This window comes from Melanotaenia boesemani, chromosome 12 (assembly GCF_017639745.1).
Source record: "Melanotaenia boesemani isolate fMelBoe1 chromosome 12, fMelBoe1.pri, whole genome shotgun sequence".
In the NCBI taxonomy this organism is placed as follows: domain Eukaryota; kingdom Metazoa; phylum Chordata; class Actinopteri; order Atheriniformes; family Melanotaeniidae; genus Melanotaenia; species Melanotaenia boesemani.
The window spans coordinates 3,253,261-3,268,906 of record NC_055693.1 but is presented as its reverse complement, the minus strand read 5'-3'; the positions used below and the strand labels follow the sequence as shown (position 1 = coordinate 3,268,906).

General features: G+C 41.1%; 1 protein-coding gene across 2 annotated transcripts in view; it reads left to right on the top strand.

The window, feature by feature from the left end:
* The window catches only part of LOC121650662 (diacylglycerol kinase beta), a 155,832-nt gene that overhangs the window by 21,831 nt on the left and 118,355 nt on the right, over positions 1-15,646 (top strand). For both annotated transcript variants that reach the window (XM_042002276.1, XM_042002275.1), the window contains exons 2-3: positions 6,908-7,357; positions 13,641-13,717. In XM_042002276.1, coding sequence (XP_041858210.1) covers positions 7,291-7,357; positions 13,641-13,717 — 144 coding nt within the window. In that variant the 5' untranslated portion in view covers positions 6,908-7,290. The remainder of the gene's footprint in view (positions 1-6,907; positions 7,358-13,640; positions 13,718-15,646) is intronic.

The window sequence follows — 15,646 nt, the reverse complement described above, 5'->3', positions numbered from 1 at the left end:
TGATGGAGGACACACTTTTCTCACTTTTAGAGCCTGATTCATGAGGATAAAAAGGGTTATAGGTTGGAACATCTTTTGTTTGTTTGGTCTAAAACACAAAACACAAAGAGGAAGAGCAGAAATAAGCTCCCAAATAAAATCCAAAGATATTTAATGTTTTCTCTCCTCCTAACCCATTTTTACATTTCACACTTGCAACACATTAACAGTTGGTTCAGTAAAAGATTTACCACTTTGTAATGTTCCCGTTTCTCCTCCGAACACTGAAACATGCTCTAACATCAAGGAAACCAAGTGATGAAAAGTTTCAAGAGTTATTTTTGTATAATTCTTCCTGCAAACATGTCATCAGGTGTTCAACATAACAGGGCAGGACTGCAGGTTCTTCATCATCTTGCTGAAAAAATACGTAGATGTCCAAAAAAGAGACGTGGTTGTGAAGGCAACAGTAAAATCTCAGATGATTTTTCAGCTTAATACTGAGACCACAGAACCCTGATCCCACCCTGTACCCTCAGAACCCTGATCCCACCCTGTACCATCAGAACCCTGATCCCACCCCGTACCATCAGAACCCTGATCCCACCCCGTACCATCAGAACCCTGATCCCACCCGTACCATCAGAACCCTGATCCCACCCTGTACCATCAGAACCCTGATCCCACCCCGTACCATCAGAACCCTGATCCGATCTAAAACCACCACAGAACCCTGATCCCACCCTGTACCATCAGAACCCTGATCCCACCCCGTACCATCAGAACCCTGATCCCACCCCGTACCATCAGAACCCTGATCCCACCCTGTACCATCAGAACCCTGATCCGATCTAAAACCACCACAGAACCCTGATCCCACCCTGTACCATCAGAACCCTGATCCCACCCTGTACCATTAGAACCCTGATCCCACCCTGTACCATCAGAACCCTGATCCCACCCTGTACCATCAGAACCCTGATCCGATCTAAAACCACCACAGAACCCTGATCCCACCCTGTACCATCAGAACCCTGATCCCACCCTGTACCATCAGAACCCTGATCCGATCTAAAACCACCACAGAACCCTGATCCCACCCTGTACCATCAGAACCCTGATCCCACCCTGTACCATCAGAACCTTGATCCCACCCTGTACCATCAGAACCCTGATCCCACCCTGTACCCTCAGAACCCTGATCCAACCCTGTACCATCAGAACCCTGATCCCACCCTGTACCATCAGAACCTTGATCCAACCCCGTACCATCAGAACCCTGATCCCACTCCGTACCATCAGAACCCTGATCCCACCCCGTAGCATCAGAACCTTGATCCAACCCCGTACCATCAGAACCCTGATCCCACCCTGTACCATCAGAACCCTGATCCCACCCCGTACCATCAGAACCCTGATCCCACCCTGTACCATCAGAACCCTGATCCCACCCCGTACCATCAGAACCTTGATCCAACCCCGTACCATCAGAACCCTGATCCCACCCTGTACCATCAGAACCCTGATCCAACCCCGTACCATCAGAACCCTGATCCCACCCTGTACCATCAGAACCCTGATCCCACCCTGTACCATCAGAACCTTGATCCAACCCCGTACCATCAGAACCCTGATCCCACCCTGTACCATCAGAACCCTGATCCAACCCCGTACCATTAGAACCTTGATCCCACCCTGTACCATCAGAACCTTGATTCATCCACCTACCATCACATAAACTGGATTTTTGGACTTGGTGCTGACAACAAACAGTCTGGATGCTTCTTTCAACAAAGATCTGGAATACTGGTCGGTCTGACCGGAGTCCAGGCTTCCACTGTGTGATGATCCATCCCCGATGCCTCCGAGTCCAGAGAAGTGGACTCTAGAACTCTGGGTCAGGTTAACACTGTGCTCAGTAAAGTCTAAAGTGGCATCTGTGAATGTAACTGTATTGTAGAGCTTGATGAAGGTTTCCATGGTAATTCTGGTTAGAATGGTAATGAGGTAGGTAGGCAGACTGGTAGGGCTCAGTCTGAGAGAGTGGGTGAGGAGCTCACCCATTGAGATGGAGTTTGGTGTGTAGCTGCTGCTCCTCTGTATCTCCTTGTTGCCTCGCCTTGGAGGTTTTCCGGATACATCCTACTGGAAAGAGACCCTGGGGCAGTCCCAGGACGGCTGGAGGGATTATATGTCTTTTCTAACGTGGGGTTGCCTTGGATCTCCTAGGAGGAGCTGGAGATTGCCACTGGGGGAGAATCCCTCTGCCACCCAACCTCGGACAAACAAAACATAATGATTGATGTATAAACGACGGTTCTTGATGCAGGTCCGCCTGAGGGATCAGAGACCTCAGGCGGACCTGCATGTTACCTGAGGCAGCTCAGACTTGCTTTCTTGTCTTTTAAACTCTGATATTCCTCCAGACTGCTTGAATGGTTTAATTATATTCTGATTGTGCTTTTTGCAGGATTCTGCTTTTAGACCAAATCCTGTTAAAAATTAGATTAGAAAAAAATAAAGAAACATTCCCTCAATAATTGCCTTAAATAGTCTCCATCCTGGGTGTTTTTGGAGTGTGTTGCAGGTCTAGCATGCATACTCAATTACATGAAGTTGATGAGATGAAACATGAGCTATCTTTTTTCTGGATGTTGATGAAACAAGGCAGACCTGTCACACAGCGAGGATGGATGTTTGTTTCCTTTTCAGCAGCTCATTGTCACATCCATGTCTGTGAAGCCTTTTTTCTCCTTTACAAACTGTTTCTACAGAGTCTGTTCGTAGTCAAATCAGCTGATCTGTTCTCACACACCGGGCAAGTTTTAAATATAGACTGGTTCTGTCATATACTTTATGCCTCCATAAAGTAAATGTTATGGTTGAAATGGTTTACGTTATAAAGACAGCACAGCTTAACAGGTTACAAATGACAGTGAGTCAGATGTTGCAAACTGAAGTTAAATCTAAGAACAAAGTTCCAAACACTTTCAACAGACACTCAGTGGCCACTTTATCAGCTCCACCTATTCATAGCCTAACACATGGCAGCATCCAGTCACATAGACATGGTGAAGACGAGGTTCACACTGAGCATCAGAACGAGGAAGAAAGAGATTTAAGAGACTTTGAACGTGGCGTGGTTGTTGGTCTGAGTATTTACTGGGATTTTCCCACACAACCATCTCTAGGGTTTCCAGAGAATGTTCTGAAGAAGAGAAAATATCCAGCGAGCAGCAGTTGTCTGGACCAGAATGTCTGGTTGATGTCAGAGGTCAGAGGTCAGAGGAGAATGGACAGACTGGCTGGAGATGATAGGAAGGGAACAGGAAGTCCAATCAGCACTGGTTCCTACCAAGATCTGCAGAACAGCATCTCTGAACACACAACACGTCCAACCTGGAAGCAGATGGGCTACAGCAGCAGAAGACACACCGGGTGCCTCCTGCCAGCTAAGAACAGGAAACTGAGGCTACGATTCACACACACTCACCAACACTGGACAATAGAAGATGGAGAAACGTTGCTGGTCTGATGAGTCTCCATTTCAGCTCCACATTCAGATGCTCGGCTCAGAATCTGCTGGAAACATCATGAAAACATGGATCCATCCTGCCTTGGATCAACGCTTCAGGCTGCTGCTGGTGTGATGGTGGGGGGAGATTTTCTTGTCCCACTTTGGGCCCCTTAGTACCAACGTGGCCTGGTTTAACCAGCACAGCCTACCTGTGTATTGTTGCTGACCATGTCCATCCCTTTATGACCACAGTGGAGCATCTTCTGATGCTACTTCCAGCAGGATAAAGCACCATGTCACAAAGCTCAGATCATCTCCACCTGCTTTCTAGAACATGACGATGAGTTCACTGGACTCCAACGGCCTCCACAGCCACCAGATCTCAGTCCAGTAGAGCAGCTTTGGGATGTGGTGGAACGGGATTCTCATCATGGATGCAGCCGACAAACCTGCAGCAACTGTGTGATGCTGTCATGTTAATATGGAGGAAAACTCTGAGGAAGGTTTACAACAGCTCTGTGTCCAAATTTCTTCCCTGAAATGGTAGGAGGGAAACATGTACGTCCTGAAAAGTGACCACTGAGTGTATTTTCCAAGATTCTTTACTATAATCACGGGTACTTTGTTTTCACAGTAATCTCAGTTTCCTAATAGTTACAACACTTTTTTTTCTATAAATGAGTCCCTTTTTTAAAAGAATAAGATGTTATTCTGCTGGTGAATCTGAGCGAGTCCCCCGTGTTTTTATCTCCTCTGTCATGGAACTGTGTGTTCTCTGGCATCGGTCAAAACGCCTCTAATTTTGATTAGACTCGTCCAGGATCTGAGCTCAGTCACATCAGCTGCTGTTTCTCAGCAAACATCAGACTGGAAGCTGTGGACATCAGCTGGTCCCATCACTCTGCAGACTTTTGGACATAGCACAGCAGGAAAAACAAGAGGAGTTAAAGACAGTGATGATGGATCAGTTCCAGTAAGTCTCAAAGTAAATTATTCCACCGAAGCAGCAGAGTCCACTGGGGGGTGCAGCCGTTGTTAATGCCCTGAAATTCTCGTGCTGACTTGCCACTCACACATTTGTAAGGGATTTTTCTTTTCTCAGTTTTAGTCCTCTGTCCAGAATAAAACAGATTTTTATCTTCTGAAAGTTGAAAAAAGAAAAATTATGTTACCAGATATCTTTTTATACCGGAACGGGTCGCTGTTCTTGTCACATGATGTTGTCCTCCCCACCACAAAATAATGTTATCGCACAGTTTTTAGGCCCGAGTTGTAAAACTGTGATATATCATCTGTATGTCAATAAGCTTGATCAGGATAGGATTTTAGAACTTTTCTGTAGACAATGTGCCGATGTTTGCTGATATCAGAGATTCTTCCACAGTACGATTTCAATTTGATTTATTTCAGAAGCCAGCAATCATTATCTAGTCAAATCAAACTTTATTTATAAGTTGCTTCAAGACACCCAGTATGGACCAAAGTGATGCCAAGTAGATTAAACCAAGGTATGATCTTCTCTGAGCTCCCACTTTGTTTTTGGAAAACTGAAGAGCACCGAGAATGAGCAGGTGGGTGATGAGGGGCAAGCAGCTTGGAGACCATGAAGGGGTTTGAAGAAAAAGACATTCAATTGAAGACGCAGCCATTGGAGTGATGTTAAAAAAGGCAAAAATATGCTCTTGTTTACATGTGCTAGTTAAAAGGTGACATTTTAAAGTGGCATTTTGAACCATGTGGAGATGGGTGATGGAGGACCCCCTCCCTCTAATATAATTAATTACAATAATCCAGCCAAGTGGTGATAAAGATGTAGATTATAAATATAAATTATAAATGTAAATGTACTTTATTATATAGCACTTTACAACAACCCACTGGTGAACCAAAGTGTTCTACAAAAAATTAGAATAATTTATAAACACACCAGAAAACAAGTACATAAGTAAAAATAAGACAAAAAATAAAAGCACAAAAAAGTGCTTTAAGTGGAAAAAGTTCAACTGTACAAATGCCTTGAGCTGATAGTTGAACTTAAAATCTGGGTTCATTTTTAACTTCGAAGTTAATGACTGGCTTGCTGAACTGAGCCAAGGAACCCGGGACTACAGGGGAGGGGGGTGGAGTGTCACCAAAAGCCATCAGTTTTGATTTTATCCTCACTGAAATTTTAAAAGTCAAGTGCCAACCAGGTCTTTATATAATCAAGAAACCTGAGCAGTGGTCTGACAAAGAAATAGTCATTTTTTATGAGACATATAAATACCATTATCGTCTGCATAACAGCTAAATACATGCAGTGTTTTCTACATATGGAACCAATATATAGAGAAGAAAAGAGGCCCAGTACTGAACCTTGTGGGTCTTCTTATAAGAAAGAGGATTATATCAAATGCCTATTAAAAACAAGCACTAAAGAAAGCTTGTCAGCCAGGACATCCTTGAAAAAGAGATTTTTAATCTCTGCATCATTTCCTAGTTAAATAAAGATTATACTACAAGGAACAGGGCCTAGTACTGAACCTTGTGGAAACCATATAAGCAAGGGGACAATATCACATGCTATTTAAACACGATCACTTCCAGTCATATCAAATTACAAAAAGCAGCTAAAACATTAAATTTTCTTCCTATGTTCAATCAGACATTTAAATAAAAAACAATTAGTTTTTTAAACAAAAACAGACTGAACCAGATTCTGGATGTTGAGCTCTAAAATGTTCACATCATGAACCTGAAAGAGTGCATTTCTAAATGTTTTTACAACTTAGTTATAATAGCCAGGGTAGTAAAGTCTGACCTCATCAGATTAAAATGAGACATTTTGGTTGTAAGAACAAAGAAAATGGAAATAATTCCTCACGTTCTTTCTACAGTATCTAACAAATGATTACTGGGTCCATGCTTTATCCATATTGTTAGTTTGGATCTATAATATTGGACCATTGTTTACTGTACTGATGTGTGTGTGTGTTGTTACTGTTATTGTTACAGCTCTGATATTTTATGTATCTGTTGAGGCTGGAGAGGAAGCTCAACATCTGGGTCATATTCATTTGGGGATAAAGACTGAGGAGGAATCATACCGGAACCAGTTTGTGGTGGTTTTGGGACGACATGTCTGCGTCTCAGTGTCTGTCTTTTGCTTTAATATGTGCTGTTATCAGTCGTCAGCCATGCAAATTGAATTCCTTTGGTCACAGTGAAAATAATGGAAACATATTGGATAAATCCTCTGATTTAATCTTAGATGCTCCTCATCATTTCTGCATCTTTCCCAGCTCTTGCGCTTCTATCTTTCCTCCTGCACCTGTAAAATTACTTTCAAAAGATGTTTTTACTGATGTATTTATGCAATTTTACATTTCCACCTTCAAACCTCTGACTGTCTCATTTTTCTCTGCCCTGCAGGTGGCAGGACATATGTACTGTTGAAGTCCTGCTGAGAAACTTTTCTGTTTCATTTCTGAGTGGTGAAGAGCAGCTACATCCAGTCATCACTGCAGACCTCCACCTGGCAGACCTCCAACCAGCATATTTTGCCTTTCAGACATTCAGGACGTGGCATCAGGGACTGACCACTGGTTTTCTCCTCTTCCTCTCTCGTGATCTCGGCTCTTCACGCCTCCTGTGTACAGAGGAGAGGCAGAGATGCCATCAGGAAACTCCTCCTTCTCAGTCTCATTGAACAGTTCAACCCAAGGATAGCCGCCGTACCCCCCAACCCTCAAACTTGAGGTGCAGGTGCATTAACACATCCGGGACCCAGGAACTGGCCGCTGGCCTCAGGCAGCATGGGAGACCCGAGCTGGGTGTGTCTGAGCCCAGCCGAGTTCAGCCAGCTGCAGCAGTACAGCGAATGTGAGTCCTCACTCAGTCTGAAGCTGCACTTTCTCTTTGTGTGTGTTTAGCAGCCGGAGGCGTCGATGGTGTGTTTATGTATGTGTGTGTAAGCATTAAGAGTGTGCGCATAGAAGCTTTTGTTTGCAAAGGAAAATAATGTGGTATTAAAGCTTTAAAACCACAGGAGGCTTCAGCGCAGATTCAAAAGAGCGCATCGATAGATTTGAAGCGTGTGGAGCCAAAGTTTATGGTTGTTTGCAGTCTGTGTGTAGAATGTTTTCTAGCTTTTTGTTTTCTAAGAAAACATAAACTGGTGAGGAATCAGTGTGTGGATGCGGTACTGATGGAGACAAACTGCTGCATGTGTAGAATAAGAAACTCTGTGAATGTATGAAAAGGATGGCTGAAGGCTCGGCTCACCTCCACATCTAAATCCAAGCATTAAATACAACACAAAACACTTCCTGAGTGTTTCTGCTGAGAAATAAGGCTGCTGATCAATAAAGAGGAACAATATTAGTGGAAGATCATCACAGTATTTAAATGAATATGAAAAAAGTACATCTTTTGATCATTTCAATCATCGTATGTATCTTATTAAAAATCCAGCCCCAGATAAAAAGACATATTTTACCGTGTCATTATTTATTCAACAAAAACTAAACTAAATGAAAGATTAATCACAATAATATGATATATAATAACATCATCCAGTAAACCATCACTTTGTCTTTTCCACACACTGATTCTGCATCATGTTTCTGTTTGTCTTCAAGCTGCTGCAGCTGTGATCACATCAGTCACATTTATTTATTTAGCATTTTTCATACAAAAGAGCAGCACAAAGCATAGCTTCACATAACGGCAAATTAAAATAATTTCAACATCAAACCAAAACATTAAAGATGACCACATTAAAAACACACACCTAATCATTTCCTTTCACACACTCATGCAGATAAAGCACACAAAGGCCCCCCAACCTTCCACCCACTGATCCCATTTTCCACAGACAAACTCCCATCCCTGTTATTAGGCCGGATGCTGCTTTGAGGAAGCCATATTCTGGAGATCTGTCTACATCGAGAGCCCCTCACCCATGACCACAGAGGCCCCCACCACAGGAACCACCCATGCCGGGCGTAGCCCCCAGTGTAGAGACTCCCAATAAGGAAAATACTGGAGTTTAAATAAAAGGTTAAAAGTAAAAAAGATCAAATAAACATAAAAACAACAACAATAATAACAATATTACTACTAATAATAAAAATAATAGTAAATCTTAAAAAAAAAGAAGAAAAATAACGAAATAAAAAGGAGCAGCAACTATAAAGGTATATGTTTATATATGTTTATATACGCACATGTCGTGCCTCCACCTCCCCCGGGCTTGATTACATAAAGTGTTTTACGAAGAAGAAGCGCAACAGGCTCTGAAACAGGACGTGAGTCTGATGGTTGGTGCCACATCCATCATCCATGGTTTTTCTTTGCCTCTCAGCAGCCGGCTGGTTGAGCCTCGCTGTCCACCACATTTGTTAGTCAAAGCACCATCTGTCCACTCGCTGCTGGTGGATGATGAATAGAGTCAAACTAGCTATGCTGTTGAGGAATCGCACAATTATGCAGAAATTTCTTCTCCCACACCTGCATGAACAGAGTCAGATTCACCAACAACAAAGGGGAATTTTACTGACGTGGTTCATTGATATGTGTGTAAAAAACACATTTCTGTATCTTAAAGTGATTTAATCTGTTTAACTGTAGGGAAATTGTATTACTACCTCATGGGTTGCCAGATCTTGTGACAGAAACAAGCAACTTGTTCTAGATACACTAACTGACATTAACAATGACAGCTCAACGGCTATATTTATGATCATTCTACAACAGTGAGGAAACTTGAGTGGATTAAATGAAAATGTCCCCACTTCCGCAGTCAGTGAAGAAGCTTTTACATTCTGAAATGAGGCGATAAAGTAGGTTTTCACATTAAACTTCAAGTACAAAAGTAGACAGATTAAGTTTAAAGGTCCATTTAAGGCTCACATACATTATATTTTTATGTTTGTTATTGATTCAGTTGTGTTTACAAATGTGAATTTCTCTGATCTGACCTCTAGTGGTTGTGAGAGCAACTGCATGTGAATTGGAAATGGCGTTAAGTGTTGCATCAGGAAACATATTCTGTTTCTTTTTTTATTGTTTATTTCTTTTTATTTTTATTTTTTAAACCCCAACCAAATTAAGTTTTTGGCTAAACCCAACCAAGAAGTAAAAAATGTTGTTGCAAAGTTGTAGTTTTTATAGTAACCATGGCAACCAGCAGAACTGCATCCATGAGCATGCTGCTTGTGCTAATAAAAAACAAAGGGTTCCTAACCATGATCATTTCATACCTCCGGTCGTTTAGTTTAAATTTTTTTCCATTCAGGAAGTGACCCCACCCCCTACTTCATAATGCGAACTTTCTGGCTTCTCGTGGGTCATATTTCCCTTCTGCCACCTGTAGGGGCATAAATTTGGAGACTGTTATAGGTTAAATGAACAACCAATCTACACACAACGTCCACTGTACCAGGTCCACCTTGCTAGTACCTGGTTAATAAATCCACACTTTTATCATGTCATGAAGGAGCTGAAATACTGCTGGGCTTTCTTTCTTCTCCATCCTTGTCTAGTTAACATTATCAGTTTGTTTAGAAACAATATGTCTTCTGAAGTTCATGAACTTGTGACCCAGCACCCACCTTCACACATACAGCCATGTTATATGTGGCTGTGTTGACAACACATCTCACCAGCCAAATCTCTGCAGAGGAGACAAGAAGAATCCACACCGCGGCCCACCAACACTGATGCTGCTGATGTCCAGCAGGTTTATGAACAACACTGCAGCGAAGGAAGAGTAAAATCGAAACATGACAAATGTGCACACTGAGAGCCCTGCAGGCAAGGAAGGTCTCATTTCTACTGATGAAGAGGAGTGGAAGGACAGCAAGGCTCATGTATCACCAGCTAATCAATGATGAACTTAATGAAGGGAACAGGCTGTCGTTTTTCCCAGAGACGGGGTCTTCAGGGGGCATCAGGCTAAAGGCTTTGTGTCTTTAATAAGACATATAATTAAGTAGAGCTGAAACAGTTATTTAATTAATTGATTGCTACAATTATGTAATTGATTAACCATTTGAGCACATTTATTTACCAGGTATTTCCTCTCAACGGTCAGACAGGAACATTTCTCAGTAACATGTAAAGATGTTGATCAGGAAAAATAAACAGGAAGCATCACTGTTACTAAAAGTGCTGCCAATTCTCAATTAGTCAATAATCAATGAATAGAGACTACACACATGTTCATTCATTATATATATATATATATATATATATATATATAGCTGTCAAATAAAAAAAATTGAATCAAATTAATCACAGCTTACAAATGAATTATTCATGATTAATCACCATTTGTGACTTTGACTTTGAAATTTGCCCATTTTTCTGCAACAGATATTTGATTTTAACTGACCTCTTGGGTAAACATCAGACGTCTAAGGGTCACTAAATGTAGCATGTAATTTACTTCTATATGTTGTTCTGGATCATCTCTACCACTTTCTACATTATAATGCAGAATTCATGTATATCATCGTCTCACCAACCGTCTCCACATGATCACATGTGATATCTGTCATAAAACCAGTTAAAAAGTTAAACAGCTGATACTGATGAAGAAACTCTGATAAAACTGATGATCTGGCTAAAAACATAAAGGTCTCATTTGTGCCCCCCTTTTCTTGGTCAGTGCTCCTGGCCCCCCATTAGAACTTTAGACCCGCCCTGCATAGCTGGCATATAAACCCTGTCTACCACCAGCAGCTACTGTGTTAGAGAAGGTCCTGCCAACAACAACACTTTGGGGTAAATATGTGATGGTGTGAACCATGAACTGCTAGATTTCTCCTTCTAAGCTGAACCATAAACAAACGCTACAAGAGAGAAAAGCTGATTATTGACAGCCGTCATGATTCAACAACAGGAGACGGAGAGGAGGAGCAGACAGAGAAGATCAGAGAGCCGCTAGACCAGCCAAGTTTGTACGCAATGCAGGAAAAGGAAAAAAATAAGTGCGGGTGTGGAACCCTCTTAACGTGAAAAGTGTGGGTGTTAAAACACCATCATCCTCAACGGGGGCGACGCCCATGTGTTGTTCCATCAATGTTCTTTTTATTCTCATGTCCATCCATAGAGTCAGCAAGCTCATCTCTTCCATCTTGCCTCAGTACACTTCCACGTCATAACAGAGAATGATGGATGTGTTGGGCTTGTTATGCTGCACATGTGTTAAGTGCATTAAAAATATTAACAAATTCATTAACAAGTTCATTACAAAATTAATGCCATTAGCACATTATTTTTTACAGCCCTAATATTTATATAATGTGTCCTTATGATCTAATTTCTTTATTTTATTTTCAACCTTTTTCTGTCCAGCATGGCGGCGGCAGAATGATGGTCTGGCTGAATTTACTTTGCAAAGAGGAGATTTTTGGGTATAAGGCTCCTCGTGATAATCAGATTTTCTATTAAAATGAATATTCATTTATTTTGAATTACAGAATTTAAATAATATTTCTGGACCTGATTCGAGGGGACAGAAGAGAAAGAAGGAGCATGAACAGACATAGGAGAGTAGAGAAAATAAAGAGGAGACAGAGATACACCAGATAAAAGCAACGACTCTTCAATCCAAGCAAACACCAACCAACTGCTGCACCTGAACAGAAACACAACCGAGAATTTCCTTCAGCTTTCAGAAGAAAGCAAAGCTAGCAACCATCATGAGCACCGATAAGAGACAAGCAGGCTGAACAAAAACCAAACATGTATCACAGCAAAAACCAGAGAACCAGAATCACACACACAAAAACCTGAACCAAAGTGTCTCTTAGCGTATAAACCCACATATAAACACAACTCCATGACTGTGTCAGCATGCAGAGGATCTCAAAGATGAGCGTGATCATGCAAATACCACCACGCCTCCACAAAGGCTCGAGGCAGACCAGGATGGCCCAGAGGCCTAGGTGATGAGCAGCCCCTCAACTCACCTCTCACCATCTGGGCGGTCCCACCTACCTGACAGGCCCCGCCCACCATGTAGATTTTATGCCCATAATGATGTTTATCATTCATTTAGAGCAGTGATCTAAAAGAAAAGGGTTTTCTGTGTAACCCAGCCAACCCCACCTGGTTGTTAGCATGTTTTTCAGCGTTTCTGCCACCTTCTGTCTGAAACACTCCATTTTAGCTCGTATCGCTTGTCTCTGATTGGTCCATCACAGCAGAGTGTTAGACTGCTGCTTATTCCTTATTTGAAGGATGCTGAACTCATCAGTATGCAGGTGTAATGCAAATGAAGCTCATGGTGAGGTCATGAAAAGCATGGACTACAAACATGGAAGTGTTTCATGCAGTTTCTTTTTGGTATGATATTTGGGATTTGTAGTTTTCCAGAAGAAAGGATTAAAAAAAACAAAACAAACAAAACAAAACATATGATAAAACTTTTTTCATTTTTAAAATCATTGTTATTGTTTTTGGTATTATTTGTATGAGCTACACTAGAACTCAAAAACATTGAAATCAAACCGACGTAAAACAGATGAATCCAGTTATTTTCATCACTGGGAAGCTGCAGGTCCTTCATATCTACTGCCTGCATAGCTGAATCCAAAACTTCACGAGACTTCGTCGTCCTCCATCTCTCTGTCTCCTGATGTCCCTCCAAAAACACAGGACAGAAGCAGGAAAATATTTGCAGGCTAGAAAACCTCTGCGCTCTACAGATACTGACGTCTGTTGATGATGATGCTGGTGAACCGGTGTGGAGTGTGTGCCCGCTGCAGTGATGGAGGTTGGTGCGGTGATCTGCCCCTGCACACGTGTGTGTTTGTCCTGTGTAATTGTTTGACACATGATCGTAGGAGGAGGTCATTATGGTTAATGTCCTGAACTGAGGTACTCGGTGTGTGTGAATATGGGATTAGCATCTAAAAAGTGAGAGAGACACAATGTCCCCTCTGACTAACTACAGGGGTGACTCACCGGCTGAGCTCATCTTATGTTCCTGTTACATGATGAGTATTTATCAGGGGATTCATTAATGAGATGCACCATGTTTATTCAGCTCCATCCAAAAGACCACTTCGATTAAGATGATTAACAATTCTCTGCTGTGCAGAGTGAGTGAAGATAACAAGGATAATTGGGTTTTTTCTGCTTTCCCCCTTTTCAGACTCCACAAAGAAGCTGAAAGATGTGCTGGAGGAGTTTCACGGTGAAGGAGTTCTTTCCAAATACAATCCAGAGCAGGTGAGTGTGTTTCCTTCATCTTCCATCACATTTCCTCTCACAGACACTAACAAATGCTCGTTCAGTGTGATAGCAGTTCAAACGCTTAGTCATCCACCCCATTTTTAGACAGAGGTGGCGGTGGAGACACACCCTCAGAATCGACTTTGCTGCCTGACGTCAGCAGACTGTAGCGGCTGCAGCAGGTCGTCTCTAAGCTTCCTGACATTTCACCCACCGCTGTTTAACCTGATGCTGTTTGATTCAGCGTGACACCTTTAAGGGATGTGATGTGAGCAGACACAGCCAGAACGACGATGCGAAGGCCAGGAGATTAAGAGATGTGCTTTCATGGACGTTTTGATTGCAGCAATCAAACAGTCGGACAGATATACTGCCAGAAATCCCAAGCTCAGCACCGTAGCACAGCCTAGAAGTATTTGGATAGTTAGATATTTTATTTTAACTGCAAGCAGAAACTTATTAAAGTTACATTCATAATGGATGTGAGACGGTAGCAAAGCCAGAAAATCTGTCAAGAGACAATTTTATTTCCATATTTAAATCTCATAATTATTCTTTTGGCAGAAAACTGTTAAATATTAATTTTTATTTCCTTCTGCAGGCATGAGAGCACATGTTTATGTAACAGGAGAAGTTTCTCAGTTACTGAAGTTTTTTATTTAAACTGCATGAAATCACAAAGATTTATTTATTTATAAATATGTTGCTTGTTATTTTTCTTCATTTTTTCTTTTATTTAGATTGTTTATCTGCATTATTTATATTTTATATTCTATTCTTCGAAATGTTCACATTTTGTATCTATTATTTGTATCTATTATATATTATATCTATATATTGTTATATATTATAATCTATATATTATTTTATTTTTTCTGGATGGTTTTGTGTGGTTTATCTATTAATAACTTATGTAGCAAATATATATATATAATTATATATATATATATATATATATATATATATATATATATATATATATATATATATATATATATATATATAATTAGGGCTGTCGAGGGATTAAAATTTTTAATCAGAATAATCACATTTACAAATGAATTAATCACGATTAATTACGATTAATCACCATGCCTGAAATCAGTCTGTTTTTACCGTATTGTATCAACATTAAGTGTTGATGCATATTTGGGTTTTTCTTTGCTTTTTTTTAACATTAGATGAACACTTTAGTTGTAATAATCAGTTCATCAGATCAAGACCTTAAAAAAGTAAATCTCATTTGTGCCCCCCGTTTTCCTGGTGAGTACCCCTGCCTAGCCTCCGTCTAAACTTTTCTGGACCCGCTCCTGTACATCTGAAGTATAAATGCTTTCAACACCTGCACAGCACCAATGATTTAGAGAAGACGTCTCCTTGTTTCTGGGACGCTGTGCAGACAACCAGAGCCAGGACGTTTGTGCAAACTATGTGAAAAGTTGCTTTTAAAAAAGTGCGAGACGTGAACCCTGTCACCAGTGAAGTGCAGGTGTTAAAACATTCTCATCTCCCACAGGTTTGATACCCTCAAATCCATCCATAGAGCCAGTCACCTTTTCCTATTTTTCCTGTAGACACCTCCATGTCTCGCCATCACTGAAGACGGATGCTACACATGCGCCAAACGCATTAATTCTGTTATGATGATGTTATTTTGTTGTAATTTCATGTACAACAGAATAACTTAAGAAAGTCTGTATACCAGTGACTGAAGGGATAGAGTGATCATCATTATTAGTCATCAATATGTGTTTACATTCTTTTTGTAGTAGTCAGTTTCTGGCTCCTCCTTCCTAATAGCATCATACAGGCTGTAAAAGAGGCAAGCTGTGATTGGTCAAACCAGTGTGTAAACTGCCACGCCTCTCAGAAACAGCTCAGAGTGAGAATATGTTTCTATTCTTCATCGTGTAATTTTCATTAAAA